Below are 26,088 nucleotides of genomic sequence, written 5' to 3' on the forward strand. Positions count from 1 at the left end.
CGAGCTGATCAAATTTTAATCGCAAGGTTTTATTCTCATTCCGTGGAGTAGCCTGATCGATTTTGAGTTGTGAGAGCCTTTTGGCTGATTCGTTAGCAAAAGATTCAAGAGTTACCAAACTCCCCTCACATTTCTCCACTTTTGATTTTAGACTTGCAATTAGCTCATTCACAGGTTGCAACTTTGTGTCAAACGCTTCAGATATTTCTTCGCGAACAATTTCGTGCAGTGTAGTTGCCAGTTCAGCGTTGCACATTGTTTGTTAAACTTTGACCAGATCTTCGTAAATATATTTGACTCAACTTTAACTTTAGGCTACATGGTGACATGTGACATCAATTGATACAACTGTTTGGATGGAACAGGAATTAGACGGGAACCAGAAAATAATGTACAGTCTAGTGATTTTCTAGATTTTCACTGATATAGGTAGGCCACGAAAAACATGTAAACAGGGAGTTTGTTCTACTACTGGTGAGCTAGGGTGGAGAAGCTCTGTGATAGAGAGGAGTGAGAGCCATTTACTCGGATGGCACGGGGTGTAAGTTGCCCTGCGGAGTGGTCGAGCTGGTGTGTAGGATTGAATCGTGTCCTATAAGAAGGCAAGGGCTGCTGGCTGCAGTGTAGGCGAGGGTCAGGACTTTGAACCTGATCCTGGCAGCAACTAGTGGAGTGCCCTCAGCAGGGGAGTGATGTGAGAGAACTTAGGAGGGGTGAAGACAAGTCAGGCAGTGGCTGCATGGCACAAGCTGGCAGGCTTGCAAGGAGGGAGTTTCAGTAATCAAGACGGGAGGTCACCATAGCCTGGACAAGTAGCTGGGTGGAGCATGTAGTCAGTCCTGATGTTGTACAGGAGGAATCTGCAGGACCATGATTTTGCCTTGTTGTTCTCTTTGAGGTCCAGCTGGTCATCCAGGACCACCCCCAGGCTTTTTGCAGAGTGAGAGGCAGCCACTGTGGTGCTATCAACAGTGATTGAGAGCTCCTGTAGTAGGGAGGTCTTGTAGGGGATGAACAGCAGATAAGTCTTGTTGATGTTGAGCTTCAGGCAACGCCTGGCCATCCAAGTTGAGATGTCAGTCAGGCAGGAAGATATTCTTTCATTGATCTGTAAGGCAGAGGAAGAGAAGTTGTTGTATATGATCTGCATAACAGTGATAAGAGAAGCTATGTTTACTAATTACTGAACCAAGAGATTTAGTGTATGCAGAGAACAGCAGAGGCTCCAGTACAGATCCCTGTGGGGCTCCTATAACAAGCAGGTGAGGTGCAGAGACAAACCCTATCCAGGTGACCTGGTAGGAGCTATCTGCAAGATAAGAAGCAAACCAAGAGAGGGCAGTCCCAGAAATGCCCATCTCAGCCAAAGTGGAGATGAGTAGTTTGTGGTTGACCGTGTCGAATGCTGCAGACAGGTCTGGGAGGATCAGGATAGAGGAGAGGGATGAGGCTCTTGTAGTGGCAAGTGCCTTCGTCAAAGCCAGGAGGGAAGTCTCGGTTGCACGGGTCAAAAGCCAGACTGGTGAGGGTCAAGCGGGTTGTTCTGATGGAGAAAAGAGGATAGTTGTTTAAGCACTGCTTGTTCAAGAGTTTTGGACAGAAAAGGCAAAAGTGATAGACAGATAGTTCTCAAATGGGAGACGAACACCTCCTCCTTCATCAAAAGGGTTCACAGTGGGATGTTCTTTCTCAGGCAGCTACTGAAACTCAACGTCTCCCGCCCAATCCTGTCTAAATTATACAGAGCCACCATTGAAAGTGTTCTCTCTTCATCCATCACTGTGTGGTTTGGCTCAGTCTCCGCCCTTGCAAAAGGTAGACTGCACCGTATCATGCGCACAGCAGAGAAACTGACAGGACAACAGCAGCTGACACTCAATAAGCTGTACAACGCCAGGGCCAGGAAGCAAGCAGGAAAGATCGCCATTGACCACTTCCACCCAGGAAATCACCTGTTCAGAAAACTCCCCTCAGGTAGGCGGTTCTGTGCTATCAGAACAAGAACCACACGCTACCTGAACAGTTTTTTCCCAAGGGCTATTTCTCTTCTCAATAAGTCCCAGAACATCAGCAGGAACTGACCCCCCCCCCTTACGCTTGGTACTTCATTTTAATTGGACTCAAATCAGACACTTATATTATTTTATTCTGATTCTGTTTTTAATTTTTATAAAAAAAGGTTGGCACCTATTTCACCTATTTATTAATATGGTGCGTTTGTCCCGCCATTTCTTGTTTCTGTCTTTTCCTGTTCAGTTATACTTTGTCTCATGCTGATCTGCCAAGACAAATTCCTGTGTGTCTGTATGATACATTTGGTGAATAAAAGTGATTCTGATTCTAACATCAGAGGGGTCTAAGGTAGGTTTCTTAAGGACTGGGGTAACACGAGCCATATTAAAGTCAGAGGGAACATAGCCAGAGGCAAGGGAGGCATTAATGATAGAGGATAGGTAAGGAAGGATCTCGCTGGATATAGACTGGAGGGCTGTAGATGGGGTGGGGTCTAGTGGACAGGTGGTTGCATAATGAGTGGTCATGAGTACATCCGAGTCCTCCAGGCTCTTGAAAGAGGTCAGTGTAGTCATGGGTTTGTCCTGGGGAGTAGGGGGCATCACTGGATGAGTGAAGGAGTTCCGGATACTAGCCACCTTCCCCTCAAAGAAGGCCAGAAAGTCATCTGCAGAAAGGGAAGAGGGAGAGGGCAGTGGAGGGAGAATGAAGAGGGAAGAGAAGGTGGAAAACAGTTTGCGTGGGTTAGAGACACATGATCTTAGACTGGAAAAATGAAGTCTTAGCCAATGTGATGGCAGATGTGAAGGCTGCCAGCAAGGTGTGGTATGAACAGCTGTACTGAGAATTGTAGCAATGTAGTGAACTGGTCTGGTCAAGTCTGACTTTGATCATCATTGACTGGGTGAAGCAATTACACCATTACTGGCCCTGAAAATCACCAGGTGGAGCTAATTTGACTGTTAGGAGAAAGTGTTTCAAGTGGCATAAGATGCTTGTAATAATGCACATTTTTGGAAGTAAAATGCGTTTAAGGTGTAATTGTTACCTACTTGGTATTCCATAGCAAAGTGCACACACACACACGGCGTGCGCGCACACATGGCTGATTCTTGGAACTTCACTACAGCTGATTCGTACCTCAGCTGATTCACCGATGTTCATGCTAGTGTCTCAGATGTTGCAGATTACAACCTGACTTAAAAGTGAAAGTAAATCAGTGCAACCATTTACACAAATTTTATGCTTGTATATGAACAGTATGGCAAAAGATGTTCTACTGATAGTATTGTCTAGGAAAAAATGTTTTACATGATAACACAGGCCACAGTTTCACTTGTTTGTTTCAACAAAGATATTCTGAGCCAAATGACCCATTTGCCTCAAAGCATAGCTTGAAAAATTCTGGCAGAAGAAATTCAGCAGTGGCTCCTCTATGCAGGGATAACACTGAACTAGGCTAAGTTTGAACTTAGTATGAACAAATCCAGCCTTGTCCTGATAACCAGAGAACTGATTTTGTATTACATCTGGTTGTTAATATTTTTTCCATTGTAGGGAGATGACCATAGCCCTGGACCCCAATTATCACCCCCTTCCAGGGACACATTTGTCAGCTTTTGAGAAGCTCAAGAAGTATAGTAATGTTCTGGCAAAAAAACAAGTCTTTAAGTCTTTTCACATCATGATTCTTTTCTTGCACCAAATTATGGAGAATAGTATAAATAAGAGCATTGATATCAATACCAGTATCAATAAGCACTGTCAGTATTGATATTAGTATCTATAAAAATTGATTGATACCCATCCCTAAAATAAACTAAAATAAATGACCTTCCTAGGTTGATTGCTGGTTTAAGCATCTGTAGGAAAAAACACCTCTACGAATTGTAGAACAGTGAGGATAAATTATTAAAACCTGTCCGTTTTAACAATCCTCACAAGTAAGCACCACAGAATGCACAAAGTTGAAATATATTACCTCATGTGATGAAATGGTGTAAAAGTATAATCAGTCTTTTAATTAATCAGTCTCATAAAATTAATTAAATCGTGATTATGAATTTCAATATTAAATATTAAATCAATAACCAATGATATAACTTGCGTAAGTTCTTTGAGGTCAAGTATTTATCCAAATAATTATCAGACCGACGACAAGGTTTTATGAAATAGAATTTAATAATTAACATTTAATCTACAACCCCAATTACAAAAAAGTTGGGACAGTATGGAAAATGCTAATAAAACAAAAAAGAGTGATAATGTAAATTCTATTCACCCTGTAATATATTGAAAACACTACAACAGAACATTATTTGATGTTTTACCTTGTGAATTTAATTGTTTTTTGAAAGTATACACGCATTTCAAATCTGATGACTGCAGCACACTCCAAAAAAGTTGGGACAGTCAAGAGTTTACCACCGTGTAGCATTGCCATTTCTTTTAAGAACACTAATTAAGCGTTTGGGCACTGAAGACACTAATTGGTTAAAAAGCATGCGGAATTTTCCCCCATTCTTCCATTATGCAGGTCTTCAGCTGCGAAATTGTACGGGGCCTTCATTGCCATATTTTGCTCTTCATAATGTGCCACACATTCTCAATCGGAGACAGGTGAGGACTGCAGGCAGGCCAATCTTGCACCCACACTCTCTGCTTACGCAGCCAAGCACTTGTAATCCGGGAAGAATGTGGTTTGGCGTTGTCCTGCTGGGAAATGCAGGGACGTCCCGGGAGAAGAGTCTAGATGGCAGCATATGTTGCTCCACAATTTGTACATATCTTTCTGCATTAGTGGTGCCCTCACAGATGTGCCATGGGCACTGCCACTGACACACCCTCATACCATGACAGATTGCTGGATCTGACGCTGATAACAGCTTGGATGGTCCTTTTCCTCTTTGGCCCGGAGGACACAATGGCTGTTTTGTCCAAAAACTATTTGAACTGTTGACTCGTCGGACCACAAAACACGCTTTCACTGTGCTACTGTACATCTCAGATGAGACCGAGCCCAGAGAAGTCGGCAGCGCTTCTGGACGGTGTTGATGTATGGCTTCTGCTTTGCATAATAAAGCCTTAACTTGCATCTGCAGATGTAGCAGAAAATGGTGTTGACTGACAAAGGTTTATCGAAGTATTCCCAAGCCCATGTCATGATATCCATTACAGACACGACGACTTTTAAGACAGTGACATCTGAGGCATCGGAGGTCATGCATATTCAGAAGTGATTGTCGGCCTTGCCCTTTACGCACTGAGATTTGACTGGATTCCTTGAATCTTTTAATTATACTGTGCAGTGTAGAGGGTGCAATGCCCAAAATCCTATCGATTTGTCTTTGGGGAACGTTGTTCTCAAAGTGCTGGATTATTCGCTGACGCATCTGTTAGAAAATTGGCGAGCCTCAACCCATTCTTGCTCATGAAGGACTAGGTCTTTCTTGGAGGCTCCTTATATACTATAACACGATTGCCTCACCTGTTTAACATCACCTGTATCACATCACCGTGATTTAAACTTGTCACATCGTTATTAGTTCTAAATTGCCCCTGCCCAAACTTTTTTGGAACGTGTTTCAGGCATAAATTTCATAATAAACGTAATCTTCAAAAAACAATTAAGTTGATTAGGTAAAACATGAAATACTTTGTCTTTATACTGTTTTTGTTTGAATACAAAGTAAATTTGCAAATTACTGCTTTCTGTTTGTATTTGCGTTTCATTTACCGTCCGAACATTTTCGGAATTGGGGTTGTAAATTAAAGTAATTATAGGCTAAATAGAAAATGAAATGAAAGCGGCACTAGACTGTTTTGCATATGTCTAGTCATGTGTGTGTTCACCAGCACACGTGGGGCAGGAAACAAAAGCTCCTCTGTTCATGTGAACTTATGAATCATGTGCTGCTAAAAGCTGGCCTGGAATTCAGGGGAATGGCATGGATAAAAGGCTACGTCTAGCTAATTTTGGAGTACCTTTGAATTCTAAATATACGAGACCATATATCGAATGAGTATGTTAGTGCATGAGAGATCACATGCACAGATCTTGGTTAAAACGACGGCGGACTGTTAGTTAATGCTAGTAAGAGTATTTACATTAGCTATGCAGGCTAGGCGGCTGTAGCTAATTAACAAGAGACACAATGTAATCTAAACACAACATTATATACAATCAATGACACAGTTCCTTAAAGACAAAGAACAGAGATTTCCTAAGCTAGTTGATGCTTGGATGTTTGCCAGTCATACTGCTTGAGTGCAGATGGTTCCGTATGGTGCAGGCTTGTCCAAGGAAACGCGACTTAGGCACCTGCTGTGAATCAGTTGCACTTTAGAAAGGCCGGTCCTCGTCTTTGTTCTCTTTGTCCTGGAGCTGGAATTTATTTTTGCTTTCTGTGGCAGGAAAGTACATGGATGACACGCGTTCAACTTCTTTCACAATGATAGCAAGTGTAAAGTTGGTAAAGGAATTGATCCATTGATCGATCAGTTTCCTTCGCTTACTTGCATTATAGCTAACACATTCACTTTGAGTTATAAACGCCATGGCTTTAACCCGAGAGAGCAACCCCAGTGCATCTCTCCATGTGTTCCTTTACAGGGAAGCCTTAGCTTTCTTTAGGCCTATGTCCTTAGAGAGTGCCTTGTGCACATCTCTTCAATTGAGCAGCGAAGAGCAGAAGGGATGAGGATAGACAGGAAACGCACATTTTACAGGCAGCAACAGGAAGTACCCAGTTCATGTGATCCTGTGATGTGACGTCATTTCACTAAAATGGCGCCCAGTCCTTACACATCCATGGAGAGTATACTCTTTGATCCAAGAGTGTTTTGTCCTGGAAAATATTGCAGAAATTAGTGAATTATGCAGTTATTTTTCTTTGTTAAAATTGTACCACATCTGTTCCACACATAACCTACTTTACAACTGAAACACCGGACAACATTTAACCTACATTTGATTAAATTGTAGGCTAAACAGTTTGTGATCACCTCAAATGTAAAGTGTAGCAGACAAGTGTATACCCTTTGTAGTGGAATTTCACAGCTTTTTATTGCATTACCTTTTCAAAGTGAAAATTTCCTACTGTTACAGTAGCACAATTTTATAGTCATGTCTATCGATCTTTACTACCCCATCAGAAAATACTTTAGTAGCCAAAAAAGTATGGTAGGCCTTTGTACCTTATCAGAAAATGATTCTAGGCTAGTTACATAATTATTTTGATTAATACATCCATCAACAGTCTCAAAAATGTTTTGGCGTCGGTTTCCCAGCGACTTTGTAGCAAAAAAGCCAAAGGCTATTTCTTTCCTCTAATCTCAACTCTCTTGACCACAAGAGAATGCTTCCCAGTTCCAACATAAAAACTACCATTTATCTTTCAGACAAATATTGTAAATAGTGGCACATTGTCCTTAAAACAATAGGCAGCATATTTCAATGGCATAATTTGCAGAAAATCTCAAAATCATACCATTGGTGTTTAATATGAATTATCAATTCAAACAACCTGACTCCATAAAGTACATAAAAGATCCAAAAACAGCAAGATTGTGCTGCCTTATTGTTTGAAACAGGTATACATGAATAAGGCCAACAGCCTGACATGGCTTGTAGAGAGTAGCCTATGATGTTACACGCCATCATCACCTAATGTCTGCATGCAATGGTAGACTTAAAACAGATCATGACTCAAAACTAACTTTACTTATTTGCCGTATGGCAGTATAGGCACACTTATATGGTACTGTATCTTTACCTGATAAAGTGGCCAATTCGTGCATGAACATCACTAATTAAATATGCCTTAAAGGACTTGCTTAAACCTATTGGTGTGTTAGCTGACTTCAATCAATGTTTGGTGATTTGGATAACAATAACAATACTGATAACATTTGTATAATCTAGTTGAACAGAGCTTGAATTAACATGACAAATGGAATAAAAGCTTATGAAAAACCACACTAATGATGAAAAACATGCAATTAAAAACCTTCGGTTAAAAAACCGGGCAGCATACATTTATGGGTGTGCCGCTGAACACAAGAAAAATGACGGAATTGTGATGTGCACAATACCCCCTGGTAGGACAACTTAATTGGTAGGATGAAATGTCAGAACACCTGTTATCCCCTACATTTACTTCTAACCATTGCTCTCAATTAGTGGCTATACTAGCCTACTACAAACGGATGTATCTGGCTAGCTAATATTTGCAAATTAGTAAAATACTAAAAAGTAATTGAAACTGCTAATGTTGGTCTGACCTGGCAACCAGTTAGCAAAGAAATGTAGCCAAAACTGCTCAATTGCAATGCAATGGTAGACCGTGGCTACTGTTAATGTTGAGCCCTGTAATGTAATGCATGTTTATGATGTGATATGACTACGCTGGTAGCTATGCATTGCATGAAACAAGATTGTACAACCAGTAGGCTAAACTTTAAAAGCTAGCAAAGAAGCGATCTGCTTACATTTACTATAGGTTATTTCCTTAGCCAGCCAGTTAGCAAATACGCATAGCAAACTTGTTATGGTTACCTATTTCATGATTAATATTGAGTCTAATGATAAAATAATACTATCCATTCAATTGGCCTACCATTAGAAATCCACCTCACTAGCTATTAGTGATATGTAGTTCGCAAACGATTTGTTTGAATTGATCACTTTTTTTACTCTGCCTACTCTGCACTCAGCGTCCAATCAACATGTTTTTAAACATGATAATTTATCACATTGTGCAAAAGCATTTAAATGGACACGATGCTGCAGGACATAACATTGTAAAACCAAAAGTAAACCCATTAGCTGCTGACTGCTTAAACTCGTATTTCACTCAAGTGAACGAATGGGATTACCCTAGGCTACTGAACAAAATGAACAATAATCACAACTCTTTCGGGGCTCGAAAATAATAACTCTTTTGAGTTCTTCTAATCGGGCACATTATCTAGTCATATTTTCCTTCAGACATGCATTGCAATGGTTTAGCACTTTTGGTTTTGGGCCAAGTTAATATCTATCACACCAGAGAACAGCTGAATGAATAAGACATATCTGAACAAATTACTTCGAGAACAGTAAAGGGAACTCTGAACAGGAATCACAACATTTTCAAATCTTTGTTCACCGATAAGGGGGTTCCTATGCACTTGGGGAAGTGGAGATTACAGAATCAATTGAACAACTTGAAAGATTAATTCTTTTCACTGAACAAATCTTTCGCAAACCAGTCAGGAAAAAGAATCAAACTTCCTATCACTAGCAGCTATATCAATGGAGTCAGTTGATCAGTTCTGAGAACTTCTGTCCATTCTGAGCCATGGCTGTTTCAGAATTTTGTCTCCGTATTGGCTTTAGTACATTAAATCCTATGCAGGATTTTTTTAGCCACACCCCCTGCATCCCCCAAGCTCCACTTATGCATTCTATGTTTGATTTAATTATAAATGAATAACCATCTCATACAATTTAAGCAGAAGCCTGCTATCCAGGACTTTTCATGATTACACTGCTGTCCTTTGTGGTACTGTTGTTTAATGGAGAAATTCAGCCCTCAATGTATTTACTCATTTCTTAAAACACCCTTTGGTGGCTATGTGTGTGTTTGGTAGGGCTGTCTCTCCCTTTGCAGGAAACATGCCTTCTCTCATCTGCCTCTGCCATGTATGTTTTGTATGTGTGTGTGTGTGTGTGTGTGTGTGTGTGTGTGCGTGCGTCGTCTGCAGCTTGGTTACCTGGTGAATGTCCCACACAGGTGGGTCGCAACAGGACATACAAATCTGTGACCTATCTGTGCTTAGACATCATCCATACCGATCAAGCACTTCTTGTGTGGCATATATGCAAAATTGACCTTTTATCTTTTTTTTCTTCTCTCTCAACTCCCGTTTCCTGTTTGAAGCTCTCTCTGAAGCTGGTAAGCATTAGCCTTATACGACTCGTATGTTTATCTGAGCCTGACATGTGCCTCATTCCTAACACACAGAACATAGCCTGCTGTGCTCTTCATACAGCTCTAAAAACCATCAGTGGGGGGCACTTGTGGATTTTGCATGTTTCTCTTGTTGCTGTTGTTGTTGATGTGTTAGTTTCCTTTTTGGCAGTTGTGTGTGTCCGTTGAGCTCACTGTGTCTGTATCCTGTTTTTTTAATGTGGTCTCTGGATTTTTTCAGAGTTGTATACGCTGTTTTTATTTGTTACTTCTTTTTTTAATTCTTTTTTTATTTTAAGTAAGCAAAAACAAACAAAACAAAAGGGCAGAGGAGGTAACAAAATCATAAAATAAACAGACCTAATCAAACCAGAACAAAAGAAGAAGAGAAAGAGAGAAAATAAAATTGTAGTCATAAATGCTACAGGCACGCACACCCACCAGACCCCCAACACCCCCCACCCCCACACACACACGCACCCAACAGCCCCTCCCCCCCCCCCACCCCACAGCACAACCGCCACCCCCCCAACACAACCCACCCGGAGCCAATCGCAAACCCACCTCCAGCTCCACCAACTCCAGCTGCTTGGGCTTCATTGCCTGGGATCTTCACAAGTTTCTATGGGGCCACAGCCCAGCCTCCCAGGGTTAGGTCAGAGGGCTGGATCATGTGGCCAATGCCATGCAAGTCCATATCAGCTTCCATCTGAACAGAGCTTTCCCCATCGTGGACCTTCACATCATTTAGCCATTGGAGCTTCCACTGTGATTGTGGGTCCCTTGGGTCCCCCAAGGGTTGGGTGGGGCGTCACGGGAGCCTGGGTGTAGCCGGGTCCCCCAAAGATCGGGCAGGGAGTCACGGGAGCCTGGGTGTAGCCGGTTCCCCTTAAGGTCGGGCGGGGAGTCAAGGTAGCCTAGGTGTAGCAGGGTCCCCCAAAGGTCGGGTGGGGCGTCACGGGAGCCTGGGTGATTCCTGTCTTCCCAGGAGTTGGGCGGGACTTCACAGGAGCCTGGGTATAGCCAGGTCCCCCAAGGGTTGGGCAGGGAGTCATGGGACCCTGGGTGTAGCCGGGTCTCCCTAAGGTTGGGCGGGGAGTCGAGAGCCTGGGTGTGACAGGGTCCTCCAAAGGTCAGGTGGGGAGTCACGGGAGCCTGGGTGTGGCCGGGTCTTCCAAAGGTTGGGTGGGGAGTCACGGGGGCCTGGGTGAAGTCGGGTCCCCCGAAGGTTGGGTGGGGAGTCACGGGGGCCGCACCGCGGAGGGGGGGGAAGGGGGAAGGGGGAGGAAAATGCCGAATGAGCGTGCGAGAGGGAGAGAAAATGCCCGGCAGGTGCGCGCGCCCGCAGCACCCACGACCACCATTGCCATGTCCTCCACACCTCTTAATAACAACAAAAATAGTAATGGAGGTAATAACAATAACAGCAACAAAAGTACCAATCAATCAATCAATCAATCAAATTTTATTTGTATAGCGTATTTTACAGCAGTTGTCACAATACGCTTTACATACAACCCTGGCATAAACCCCCACAGGAGCAAGCCTAAGGCAACAGTGAAAGGAAAACAGTGGCAAGGAAAAACTCCCTGTGGCAGATGGGAAAAAACCTTGGAAGGAACCAGCTTCAAGGGGGAAACCCATCCTCCTCTGGTTTGCTCAGGGTGCCGACTGGTGACCAACATGTCAGTCAGTTTTACAAGGTTTATGATGTGGCTCAGATGATGGGTGGGGCCGAGTGGCGGTGATGGGGAACAGCAGGTGGCGACAGATGTGGGCAGGGTGGAGGCAATGACGAAAGAGGGGCTGGACCGCAGAGGTGGGGGAGACCAGACGACTCTCAAAGCACTCTCGAGGGTTGGGGCAAGAGCCCCGCCGGCAGCATGGGGAAGAGGGTAGAAACGGCAATTTTCAAGAAGAGATAAGAGCAGGTTAAAGGGAAAGTGCTAAACCCTAATAGCAGTAGTCTTAGCAACTATATTCCATATTTGTAGTGCCTAGCTAGTAAACTCCTGCTAGTCTATAGAGAGAAAGTTCATTGGCAATTGAATGTGGGCCATTCCCAGGTTTTTTTTATTTTAAATCCAACACAAACTGTAATTATACAGTTCACATTGGCCAGCAAGGTCATAATAAAGGTCAGAATATTTCATTTCTCATTTCATAATAATATTTAATTTCTGCAGCAAATTTCTTACTGACAGCTGAGAACATTTTATGTACCTAATTTAAAAAAAATAATAATATTGAGGTTGATTGAGACTTTAACTTATATGGGTTGTGTGACAGCAAATGCGGCTTTCAGTAGGATTGCTCAGTTAATAAATATCTTTATATATATCTATATCTTTGACTGCACTGTGATATTCAGCATACAAGAAAGTGAGGCTATGCTGAGGTTGCTGGACTGTGCGGCTCCTGGCTTTCTCTGAGTCACCACCCCCTCAGTCCACACTGCAATGATCAGAGCTGTCAAAATACAAAGTGACTTCAGTTTTAGGATTAGGTGCTCTATTTTCCGTGCATGGAGTATTGCGAGCTGTCGCACTAGCAAAGTGGTATTTTCATCATTGACTTTGATGCGCCTGAGCTGTTTGGTCATTTTGTGACTTGCCGTGCGCCGAAGTGGGAGGAGAGTCGCTGTTGGGAGTGAGTCGGTCAACATCAGGCAATGCATTTTAGTGCAGCTCGTTGCCATTTCCATGTCCATCTAGTCTGGGACTGGCCCCCCAACGCCTGCCTGCTAAGACTAGGTCTACGGTGCAAACTGCAGCCCAGCATATGGCGGATTGCTAATTTTCGGTCTTTCCCATGCAATGTGTTTATGATCTGGAGGATATGTAGTGTTTAGATTTTGGCCTTAGAGAGGGAAACAGTAAATAAGAACACAAGCATCAAAGCAAATGATGGCAATTTTAAATTCCACTGATACCCAAATCTAGGCTGACAATCTATGGGTCTCACCTCCTCAGAAAAGACAAACCAGATGACACAGGACACCATATCGGGGGTTGGAGACCCTGCATTCTTATCATTACCCATTACTTTTAGTTTGAATGCAATCTTTAGGTAGGCCAGTCCTTGCCATAAATTAGTCTGACCCCCCTTCCCTTCTCTCCTAAACCTTAACTCGACATCACCCAGTCAGGGCAAACATCCTAAAGCCATGCTGGGTAAGGTATTTAAGATGGCCACAGGCAAAAGTTTGTGTTACGTTTGGTTCAGAGCCTGGAAGAAGAAGAGTTTCCTCTTTTTATTTTGCTGGTGGTTCCTTGGTTGTGTGCTTTTAGCTGGTTTCCTTTCATCCTGTGGCGCTTATACTGGAAGTGGGTGATACTTGATGGCAAGGTCTGGCTTATCCTTCTCTCTCTCTCTCTCTCTCTCTCTCTCTCTTCTGGTATTTCTAGATCAGTTGTTTAATGTTTTGTAGTATGTCTTCTGTTGGGTAATTTAGAATTAGAGTGCCTGCATTCAATAAAGAATGTATGTTTTCAATTCATTAATATTATTGACTGCTTCTTATTGAATTCAATTATTTAATCTTAAAACCTGGCATAGAGCTTGTTTTGACTTGTTGGTTGATTTCACCAGTTTTCTGTAGACTGACCTATCAAAGAATTTGGCGATTTAATTGATAATTCTCATTTTCAATAATAATTATTAAATTAAATCACATAAAATATAATTTACATGTAGGTTAAGTGAGGGGTTCCAGCGCGCAATATCACTTGGTTCAGTATTCAGAGTGCTGAGCATTTTAACAAGGGCATTGACTGTTGTAACCGCTGGATTCGGAAAATAAACATTTTTAATTAATCCTTACTTGTCCAACAGATCATAGCCTATTCAAAAGCCAATGAACAGTTTCCATTTTTAATTGTTTCTGGCTGTTCTTGTACTGCATTGTGGTCCCTGGGGTACCGTATTTAGTTATTTCTCTTACATCCGACTGTAATGAGAAGAGTGACAGTAAACAACTTGAACATTCTTTTCATTTTAATTGACTGAAGTTAAAATGATACAGCTACAGTATTAGCGCAAATTATGGATATGCATTTTTAAACACTTTGATGATTACTGCAATATTTTGCAATAATCTCTTTTTGGCATAATAAATGTAATCTGTAATAAATGTAATATCTACATAAAAGAAATGTAGAAATTATTAGCATTTGTATCAAACAAGTAATAATCATTACAAATTCCTGCATGCATTAGTTCACACCAGCATAATTGAGCAGTGTAATGTATGTACATACATGTATTGGGTTGCAGAGAAAAAAGAAGAAGATTTTTTGGCTTGTATACTTAACTTTAAATTACTAATAGTTACAGAATGTCATTACCACTCGGGGTCAATAATGTATTTTGAATAGGGGAGAAAGAGTATTCATCACCATTTGTCTACTTTGTTGAATGGTCCTACTGGTAGCACAAATCTACAGGCTTGTCATATCTATCAATCTTACTGCCCTATTGGACAATGCTACTGCAATTAAATTGGTAGTATTTTGCAGGTAGTATTTTGAGTATCCTGCAATTGGCTAATTTCATCAGACTACTTTGACCTGAAGTTGTTATTGGCAGATGTTGCTAAATGACCAGTGGGGTGAATTATTGATTGTGGGACTGAAGCACTTGTGATGATGAAATTGACAGGAAAAAACCAACAAAAAAAACAAGTTTGGGGCTTTATTGTGGGCACATGTGAAGTTGTATCCTGGGGGACACACCCAAGCCTGCTCTCTCCTAGATGCACAGGCCTGACTGGTTTCTCAGGGGGGGTACAACTCTGACTGGTGTCTCTGGGGGGAACAGCACTGACTCTTTTGGCGCATGTCTCCTGTAGGGATCAGGATCAGAAGACCTAAGCCACCTGCCACCAGAGCAGCGGAGGAAAAGGCTGCAGGCTAAGATCCAGGACATCGGCCGCCACCTTCAGAAAGAACTGGACGAAAAGTACAGGAACAAACAGAAGAGAACATGCAAACAGAATAAAATAAATCTCCACTGGGGCAATTTGATTGCCACCACTAGCCACATTTTTACATGCTATTACAATTATAACACTGGAGGAATATAGCTATAGTGGCTTGTCAAAGCATTCAGACTCTTGCATAGTTATCACCAGGTCTTAACAGTTCTTTTATATGATCCTATACAAATGTATTTTCCTTTTGCCCACTCAGCCACTAACTTTAAAAGACACTGAAATAATTGAAACCAACTGAAATAATAATGAAATAGTATTAATAATATGTACTCACTTGAGTTATATATAATGTAAAGTACATAATTTTACTTGTTAGTAACTTTAATAAACTAGCCCAACCAAATCAGTTCACCAATTATCTTGCTTATTGAAGAACTCATGAAATCATAATATTAAGGCTAACATATTGTTCATTTCCTGGCTATCAAGCAAGCTATGCTTGGTATGCTTAATATTATTTGAAACTAAGCAGTGATGTAAATTTAAAAACTCAACTGTATCCACATTTTTGTAATTTGTATAGTGGTCTAACATAGGTAGACTACTATATGCATATGCTGGCATAGCCAGAGAAATATTGCCGCAGACATGTTTTTTATTCATCATGCCTTACGCATGGCCAGTGATCAAGCTAGCCAGTATGACAGAATCTTTCATTAAACTCATTTTCTATAAATGCTAGATATGATGTTATCAATAGCTATAGAGATTATGATTTTGTTGGTGTCATGAGATCTGTTACTGAGGGTGATTGGACCATTTCAGAGAGGCTCTGACCAAAATGAAGGATGTTTACCAGAAGAGCCCTCAGATGGGGGACCCCAGCAGTGTGGAACCGCGATTGGCTGAGATTTGCGAGAACATCGATAGACTTAGACTTGAGGCCCAGAAATTTGAGGTAGTGTTAGATTATTCCAGTATTTCCAAGAAACATTGCTTTCTTGTTCCTCTAAAAAGTCCAGTTAGGTCTAACTGGGAATATGCGCGCGCATGTTTGTCTGTGTGTGCTTGAGTGTTCCAGGGCTGGCTGGCAGAGGAAGAGGGGAGGTTGCCAGTGAAGTCTGATCCCCCCAGAAAGCAGAGTGGACCATATGGGACAAAGAACAGCAGCAGCTGTGGGCAAGATCGTGAGAGGTAGCGTCACCTGCAACCACCTGAACTGTACCACCTGCACACACACGCACACACATACACTCCTCAGTCATCCTACCCACACCTGAGCTGTACCTCCTGCATGCACACACACACACACACACATACAAAATACAGACCTCAGCCATTCCTCCTACACACACCTGTGCGACACCACATACGCACACCTAAGCTACAGCTCCTAAACACACCTGAGCCATGGCTTCTATTCACACATGCATACGTATACAAGCCACACCTCCAACACTTGCCACACCCATGCCTCCTACTCAACCACACATACCCTAGTTAATTTCTCCTATTTAGTGTTGCCACACTGCGTAACTTAAGCACTTAAGAGATTTTTCACCATAAAATGAAAAGTGCTGTTTAAAAAAAAACATATCATTTTTTTATAATTGTGACGTGCTCCTTCTGAGCAGTCCAGATGGCAGTTACACCGAGGATCAGAATTTAGAGATGCAGCAGAGGAGTCAGAGCAACGAGATGGCCGACAAGTTTGAAGATGAGGAACCGCTGCCTGCCATCAGCACCTGCAAAGTGCTATACCCTTTTGAAGGTAATGCTGCAAAAGTGACACTGTCACCTTACCCTGTAATGTTGTTATAGTAACAGGGTGTTGTGACAGTGTCATGGTGATGGGGTGGGCTGCACTGCATTTTTTTGAAACGAAAGGCATCTCTGTGCAGCACAACTCAACCTGTTGCTATGACACTGTCACATGGTCTTGTTGCCAATACAACATCACAGGGGTAAGAATTATAAAGGGATACCACACTGATAAATAAAAGCTAAGTCTTTTTATTCGTACAGGTAATTATTTTAGGCAAGAATTTGCTGGTCACCTAGTCTCTCACCATCCAAACTTTTACTGCCGTGTCAGTGTGAGGTGGCTGCAGTGTAGCTGTGATTAGGCTGTGATGAATCTTTCCTAATGTGTTTTTGTGTCTCAGGGCAAACTGAAGGCACCATGTCTGTGTCAGAGGGCGAACTGCTGCATATGATCGAGGAGGACAAGGGCGATGGCTGGACACGCGTGCGCAGGAATGATGAGGAGGAGGGATATGTGCCCACGTCCTACATCCAGGTCTTCTTAGACAACAGCGGCCAAGGTGCTGTCACATATTTCTAACTTCAACCGGGAATAAAAACCCCTTTTCTTCTGTTCTGGTCCTCATGCAGAATTTGGGGGGGGGTTAAGGGCATGATCTCATCGTGAAGTCTGAAGCACATCCATAATGTGGGCTGGCCAGCTGTATGTAAGTGTATATGCTGTGACATACTTTTACACATCTCATATACCTGAGGGTTCTGAAATGTGTGTGGAGCTCCAGAAGGAATCTTACTCCTGTTTCAGTCTGCTGCTCTGGGCCTCATTATGGAAGGAAAATATCCTACACTGTGTCGAACAAGTGAGGATTAATTAAGACCATGTTTATTTTCTGAATCCAGCAGTTCTAACAGTCAATGCCCTTGTTAAAATGTTCAGCGCACTGAACACTGAACCAAGCAATATTGCGTGCTAGAACCCCTCACTTAACCTACATTTAAAATATATTTTATTTGATTTCATTTAATAATTATGTTTAAAATTAAATACCTGATTCATTGATAGGTCAGTCTACAGTAAACTGTACTTCTAAATTACACAACAGAAGACATACAGGAAAACATTAAACAATAAGCAATTAATCTGGAAATACCAGAAAAGAGAGAGAGACAGAGAGAGAGAGACGGATAAGCCAGACCTTGCCAAAGTGTTACTCACTTCCACTTTAAGCGCCACAGGATGAAAAGAAAACCAGTTAAAAGCACACAACCAAGGAACCCCCACCAAAATAAAGAGGAAAACTCTTCTTCTTCAAGGCTCCGAAACCAAAGGCAACACAACAACTTTTGTCCTGTGGCCATTTTAAATATCTTAAATATGTTTGCTGTCACAGCACCGTGCTTTCTCCTATATAGCAGACATTATGTGCAAGACTGCTATTGTGCAAAAGTTTAGTTTTACTGTGTGGTTGAGTGTATTATGTTATTGTATTTGAAGTGTGGTTGAATGTATTATTTTATTTTTCAGTTTCCATGTCAGTCTAATGTGATATTAAAAAACTTCTGCGTGCACTTTTTTAGCCATCTGGAAAATGTTTTTTCTCCCTCTCTGCCCATTGGAATCTATCCATCTGTGTGTATTTTTCTTGCATTCTCACTAACATTCTTTTTTGTTTGTTCTTTTATTTTATTTGTATTGCAGATTCCTAAGTGTGTGGCTGGAAGCCAGGCTGCAGTGGGAAACGGTTCCTGAAAGGGAGTTAGACACAGACTCAGAGACGCTATGAGGCATTTCACTACTCACCTCATCACCCTCAACACTCTAGTACATTACAGCCTCTTTCATTACCCCAGCACTCAAATAAATTACAACTTCATGCATTACCGACAGCTCTCAAATACAGTACAGTTTCTGACTCTCAAATACAATACAGGTTCTTTCATTACCTTCAAAATTCAAAAACATTATAACCACTTTAACTGAAAACTCAAGTACAATACACAGCCTCATTCATTACCCTCAACACTCCAATAAATTAGAGCCTCTGTCATTAGCATCAGCACTAAAATACATTACAGCCACTTTCATTATCTCATAACTCAAGTACAATATGGCCTCTTTCATTAGCCTTAACCCTCAAATTACATTACATTAACTAGGGATTAGGAACGAATGATTTTTCATTTAGTTCAGTTCCGAACAAAAATGGTTAAATAAGGTTTAATTTCCAGAGTTCAGCCCACAAAAAAGAATGGAATAATAGTTAGAACGAAGCATAAAAAACAGTTAGTTATGTTCTCATGATAATTTCACAATGGCATCTAAACAAGGAAAGTGCAACAGAACTGAGTTGACAGTAACAATAAACAAGACACAAATTCAGAACAACTTATAATCATTACCTTGTTGAAAGGTGCTTTCTGTGGAGATGGTGTTCTAACATGTCATCCAACCTATTGGTTTTTGTCCTATTAAGGAGTATTGCGCATGAGCACATCACAGTTACTTTGTTTTTCTCACATTTAGCGGTGCACACAAAAATTTATGTTACTTTCACCTGGATTTTTGACCGAAGTTTAGTATTGCATGTTTTTCATCATTAGTGTGGTTTTATTAAATTATAATTCCATTTGTGGTGTTAATTTAACCTTTCTTCAAGCATATTGTACAAAACCAACTTATTGTTCTTCAGTTCCTTGATTTTGTTTGTGTTATCCAAATGGCCAAACGTTGATTGTCACTAATGTAACCTACTTGCAAAATAAATGATAAATGTCAAAAGGCTGGAAAACTTATTACTGCAGTGCAGATATTACAGTGTATCAAGGTAAATGTGTACAGTAACATTTTAGAAGCAACTTGTTATTTAAAGTTAATTTTGGGTGCAATTGATTGGCTTGATTTCTCACAAATTTAGTAATATCATTCAAATAATTTACGAATGGTCTCAGATGGTGGTGATCATGCTGTGGATTTTGACTGTGGATGCTGTATGCCATCACTTGTTTACTCAATCACCTTTGTAATATGAGTGAAGCTGTTCTTTCCTCATATTTAAAGATTAATGGTGGGCTTATGTTGGTAGAATTTTCCAATGAGTTTATTTAGACTGTCAAATTATGCTGCCTATAGTTTTTTGTTCATAGCATTTTCTGATAAGGGAAACAAGACTATCAAAAAGATAATTTGTAGCATAAGTAGTTCTTACATATTTTTATTAACCTGCTTTTTACATCTCTCCTATAGCTACAAAGTGCTTCATTTTACAAATTTATTTTCCTCACCAGAAGATTGAATAGCAGTCATCATTATCTCCATCAGGCGAGAGCCTGGAGGAGATTATGCGTTTGGTCGCGTGTGTGTGTTTGTTTGTGTATCTGTCCGCAGCTTATCTCACATACTACTGGGCCGATCAGCCTAATATTTGTTGTGCATGCTGACAGCAGCCCAAGGACCTGAATTCTCGAATGTTTAGCAAATCGGTCAACGACAAGTATGAATAAATTTCCATCATTGTCCATTGAAATACATTGATCGCTAACTCCTCACTCCTCCTAACCGGCCGGTAGGGGCCGCAAGTGATCAACAACTGCTTCCGTTTGAAATGAAAGACCAGCGATGTAAAATGTCAATGTCAACGTTAAAATGCCAACAAAATAATCCGCCAACTAATGGGGTACGTTAATGTTTGAATCTGTGGCAATTATTTTGTTGGCATTTTCACATTGAAACTGATATTTTACATTGCTGGTCTTTTGGAATTGTTCATGTCCAGATTTGAAACGAAAGTGCCAGACTACAGTATAACGTCAACGTTAGCTCTGTCTAACACATCGTGGCTGATATGAATGAAATTAGCTAACGTCCCCACCTTTAGCGTTACTTCACTGAATTGGCGTTTTTGGGATTTTCAGTGGCACATGGTAAAAACTTGTAATATTGTATTTGTCTGGTTTCATTGATTGTGTAGCCTCTATTGTTGCATCAGCAAAGCTAACACGCCTGGCAGAGATCTGCACTCTACTGAGTGCACTCTTCTAGTTGTTACTGTGTTGCGGTCATGCAAGAGAGTTGCAATTACAGGAAAGGAATTGGTCTGCATTTGGCTACGAAGTCTCTGGAAAACTGTGGCCAGAACTTTTTTGAGATTGTGGTACAAATAGGCCAGGCTACCGACTTTTTTGTGTACAGTATCACAATTTACTTGCAGTAGAATTTTCCAATGTCACTGCTTTTGCAGTAGGGGTAGCCCCTCTAGTGTGCTGATGTGGCATTTATTCCAGAAAATAGCCAGTAGTTGGGAAGATAGTGTGCAAAATATATGCCGTAAGTCATCCATATTGGGGTAGGCTAGCTATACTATTAGGCTATGTGGCACTATATTACACTAATTACTTAATCATTTGACATCTGTTGACAACGATATCCCTGAATGTGTAATATCCTATTTTAAAAAAAATATTTTTTCTAATTTTACCCTACTGTTTTAGCACACAGTAAAAATGGAGGTTAAATTTTTTATAATAAAGCAACACAAAAAAATCCAGCATTTGATTTGGAAATAGCTAAGTGTTAGCTAAATCGCAAAAAACACGTCATGTACAGTGAGCTCAATAATATCTGGGACAAAGACATTTTTTCTTGATTTAGTTCTGAACGTTCAAATGTTAGATTTGTAATCTAACAATTCACATGAGTTTAAAATGCAGATTCTCAGCTTTTATTAAGGGGCATTTTAGTTGTCGAAATTACAGCACTTTTTATACATAGCCCCCACATTTAAGGGCATCATAATGTTTGGGACAAATGGCTTGACAGTTGTTTCTGATTAGTCAGGTGTGTTCAATTGCTTCCTTAGTGCAGGTATAAGAGAGCTTTTAATACCTAGTCTTGATTCTAGGCTTTTGATTGCCTTTGGAGTTTGTTGTTGGCATTTGTCAACAGAAGGATCGGATCTGTGCCAATGAAAGTCAAATACGCTATTATGTAAAATAAGAAAAAACAGTCAGAGACATAGTCCAAACCTTAGGATTACCGAAATTAACTGAATCCAATTAGAACATCAATCAAGAAGTATGAGAGCACTGGTGAGCTCAGTAATCACAAAGTGCCTGGTAGGCCAAGGATGACCTCTACAGTTGATGATCAAAGAATTTTCAGCATGATGAAGAAAACATCTGTCCGGCAGATCAGAAATACTCTTCAGGAGGCCAGCGTGGATGTGTCAATGACTACTGTCTCCAGAAGACTTCACAAGCACATGCTGTATGAGACCAAGCTTTAGTCATAACAGTGATGAAAGAGAATGTATGTATGCATACAATTGCAGTTATTTCTACATGGTGAAATTGAAATGTATACAAAAATCCTTAATCAAAGCTGAGCATGTGCACTTCAACCACATGTGAAATGTTTGATTACAAATCAAAAATTGTGGATTACAGACCCAAATTAATAAAAAATATGTATTTTTTCCCCAAACACCTGTAATATCAGCTATAATGGTGCACATCAGGCCACATATTTTATGAGAAATAGATTAAATAAAGTTTTGTATATAGCTAAGCTTCCATCAAACCAATGTAAAACTTGTGTACATGAAGTAGGCTTCTGCTTTGCGTCCCTTTCTGGTCTATGTAGGCTATATACCAATAATAAGAAATTATATTAACCTACAGCATTATCAGAGTACCTTTATAATATCTAGATTGATTTCATTTGCAATCTAGCAATGGTTAGCAAATTGTCAACCTTTTCTAGATATAGCCTTTTGTTTTAATGGAACTAAAATATCAAGACGCAGCCATATCATGGTGACAGTGTGCTTTATTTACTATTTGAAATTACATGATACTGAAGAAAGGGCTTAAGCAAGATAGTTTACAGAAATCTGGAGCTTGCCAAACCTCATTGGAATTATGACTGGAAGAGAGTGCTATTGTCAGATGAAACCAAAATTGAACGTTTTGGCCATACACACCATCGACATGTTTCGGGCAAAAGACGAATGCATATAGGAGAAGCACCTCATACCTATGGTCAAATATGGAGGTGGTGCATTGATATTTTGGAGATGTTTTGTTGGCAGTGGTGCTGGGGCACTATTTTAGATCAATGGCACAATGAATTCAACATAGTACCAGGAAATTCTGGCAGAAAATGTGGTTGTCTCTGCTAAGAAGCTAGGACTTAGTCATAGGTAGATTGTCCAGCAGGACAATGACTCCAAGCATACATCAAAATCTAAACAGAAATGCTTAAGTGAAATCAACATCCATGTTTTCCAATGGCCGACTTAAATTCCATCAAATACCTGTGGTCTGAACTGAAGGGGGGGGGGGGGGGGGGATGGGTCCATAAGCGCAAACCCAAAGATATCAATGATTTTGAAAAGTTCTACATGGAGCAATGGTCAAAAATGTGTTCTCTAACCTTTCACACATAATTATGGGAAAAGACTCATGGGTGTTGTCTTTGCCAGGGGTGTTTTCACAAAGTATTAAACCAGGGGTGCCAATAATTGTGGAACTTGTTTTTTTGGGGAAATATTTCTTTTTATTTAAAAAATTTAAGACTTTGGTTGATTCCAATGAATCATTAATCAAGCACACTATTTTACACATGTTGGAAAATGAAGCCTATGTCAATAACTGTATTATTTTTTAGTTTAGCATTTTTTGTGCATATTTATCAAGGGTGCCAATAATTCTGGATCCCACTGTATATCCTTCCTATGTAGCATTGTACTCACGCAGCAGTAACAAGGCAACTGCCTTAACTACCAGCTTGAGCGAATGACGGTTTCCTACATTGAAAATAAACAAGTTGACATTGCTTTAATCATTAGCAAGGGCGTTTCAGTTCTTTAATGTTAGCATTCAGCACTCGGTGGCCATCACACTGGAAAGCTTGCAGTATTCTGTATTTAACTGTCAGCAAGATGAGGATTAATTTAAATATGTTTAATTTGTCGAATCTAGCGGTTTTATCCATTAACACCATCGTTTGATGTCCGGCACTCTGAATCCCGAACACAAGCGCATCACCCTTTAAAACACCTCACTTACCCACATGTAAAATACATTTTATGTGATTTAATTTAATTATTATTATTTAAAATGAGAATTATCAATTAAATCACCGAATTCATTGATAGGTCAGTCTACAGTGCACTGGTGGAATCATCAACAAGTCAAAACAAGCTCTATACCAGGTTTAATATTAAATAATTGAATTCAATAAGAAGCAATCAATTATATTAATGAATTGAAAACATACATTCTTTATTGAATGCAGGCACACTACTTCTAAATTACACAACAGAAGACATAATACAAGACATTAAACAATTAATCTAGAAATACCAAAAAAGAGAGAGAGGGACGGATAAGCCATACCTTGCCAACGTTTCAACCACTTCCAGTATAAGCTTCACAGGATGAAAGCAAACCAGCTAAAAACACACAAACAAGGAAGCACCACCAAAATAAAAAGAGGAAAACTTTTCTTCGTCAAGGCTCCAAAACCAACACCAACACACAAACTTTCTCCTGTGGCCATCTTAAATACCTTACCCACCATGGCTTGATTGCCCTGATTGGCTGATGCCGAGTTAAGGTTTAGGAAAGAAGGGAAGGGGGGTCAGACTAATTCATGGCAAGGACTGGCCTACCTAAAGATTGCATTCAAACTAAAAGTAATGGGTAATGCTAAGCATGCAGGGTCTCCAACCCCCGATATGGTGTCCTGTGTCATCTGGTTTGTCTTTTCTGAGGAGGTGAGACCCGTATTGTCAGCCTAGATTAGGGTATCAGTGGAATTTATTCACTGTTTCCCTCTCTAAGGCCAAAATATAAACACTGCAGTACATATCCTACATACCAATTACAGGATACTTATTATTTTCATTTAAGCATATTTTTGTATGATTTTCTCTCCTTTTTCTAATTCTCTCATTTTGAAATTCCCTGTTGTACTCACAAGCCACACTCCTAGATACAACCACCAGGCAAGCTTGTGATCTCATCTGAATGGGAAGTCAGCTGCTGCTTCATTTCACACTGCAGTCCACATGCAAAGCTTACATGGATGTCAGTTAGAAGAAGACAATTAATGTTCAGCTTGAGCAGCCAGAATGCGGGCATCCAATTAGCCAGTGGGGTTGCTGGTGAACGACATCGCTGCCAAGTGGACCCCTCCCTCTCTGAGTGACTTTATGGCCAGTTATCACTTTATCACTTCATGCCAAATTTGATCCGGGCTGCAAAAATGATCCAGGTGATGTAATGACATTCTAAAACCATTGTGACGTACTTAAAGTGTCGTTACTATGCCGACGCTGCGAGCCTTGCTACATTCCCTGATGACAAAGATTCTAAGGCGACTCAGAAATTTATCTCGTTCAATGGGTTATTTTCCAGCCTGAAATGCGATCGTATTATTGAACGGCTACACATGTCATCTAACTTGCAAATAGTTGGCTATCTCCCTGAATATGAATTCAATGTTTTTAACAGAAAAAAAATAAATTATTAATAATAATAATAATAATAATAATAATAATAATAATAATAATAAATGCAATTTGATCCACGGAAATAGCTATATAAAAAGGCAAAATAAATGTTGTGTTTGCGATCACCGCCATAGACGTCAGAAGGAAATGTCACTGACAAAAAATTAAATGAAAAAGTTGGCTCTCTTTGCAGTGGTTTGGCCTGGAAACAAGCTAGGCCAAACCACTGAGCGGAATAAGCGCCCGAAGTGAAGCACAACGCTACCTACTGATCGTAGATAAGATCGCTGTGAGGTTGCTTTCAGTAGATTTCAGCTGCATGCTCCCATATTACTAAAAATGCTGTAGCGGTGGCTAGCTATTAGTGCATACTGGCAAATTAATGCTGTGTGTGTTGTGTTGATCATAGCGTAGCACTGAACTTCAGCTTACATTTTCTGAACCTCGGTGATACAGTGGTGTGAGTAGTAGGGAGGTCAAACCTGTTTTATCGATCTTTCAGAAAACATATTTTGATAGTTTATTCTTCATGCATAATGTCATAAATGGCACAGTATAGGCAAATAACAAGATATAAATAGCTAGTTTGCCAGAATATAGCTGTTGTTTCCTATAATACGATTTTAAAAATTAGCCGCTTCGCTCCGCATGTAATCACCGTAGTTGGAGAGAAACCTGTGCGACTTTGAGGTTGGGGTTATCTGTTTTCCTTCAACTACCTGAACCAATATTTTGTGGTATTCGTACAGTAAAATGAATATACTGTACGCATTTACTGGTATGTTTTGTTATGGGATGCGTCATTTAATGAAAAGTGTACTCTCAAAACGCAATACGTGCCAAAATGTCTCCGTTTCAAACAGCGGCCCCATGGCTTCAAAATTCCATTGCAGTTGGGGAGTGAATCGACCAT

At 40.5% G+C, this 26,088-nt stretch overlaps 1 protein-coding gene across 11 annotated transcripts in view; it reads left to right on the forward strand.

Moving 5' to 3' along the window:
• Window positions 1-20,273, forward strand: part of LOC135233742 (formin-binding protein 1-like) — a 179,583-nt gene extending 159,310 nt beyond the window's left edge. For 2 of the 11 annotated variants that reach the window (XM_064297579.1, XM_064297581.1), the window contains 7 exons: window positions 9,936-9,950; window positions 14,815-14,924; window positions 15,724-15,856; window positions 15,980-16,092; window positions 16,533-16,669; window positions 17,064-17,222; window positions 18,362-20,273. In XM_064297579.1, the coding sequence (XP_064153649.1) occupies window positions 9,936-9,950; window positions 14,815-14,924; window positions 15,724-15,856; window positions 15,980-16,092; window positions 16,533-16,669; window positions 17,064-17,222; window positions 18,362-18,369 (675 nt within the window). In that variant the 3' untranslated portion in view covers window positions 18,370-20,273. The remainder of the gene's footprint in view (window positions 1-9,935; window positions 9,951-14,814; window positions 14,925-15,723; window positions 15,857-15,979; window positions 16,093-16,532; window positions 16,670-17,063; window positions 17,223-18,361) is intronic. The other 9 variants (XM_064297570.1, XM_064297572.1, XM_064297574.1 and 6 more) reach the window with 6 other exon arrangements.
• The last annotated feature ends 5,815 nt before the right edge of the window (window positions 20,274-26,088 follow it).

The sequence above is a fragment of the Anguilla rostrata genome, chromosome 10 (assembly GCF_018555375.3).
Source record: "Anguilla rostrata isolate EN2019 chromosome 10, ASM1855537v3, whole genome shotgun sequence".
In the NCBI taxonomy this organism is placed as follows: domain Eukaryota; kingdom Metazoa; phylum Chordata; class Actinopteri; order Anguilliformes; family Anguillidae; genus Anguilla; species Anguilla rostrata.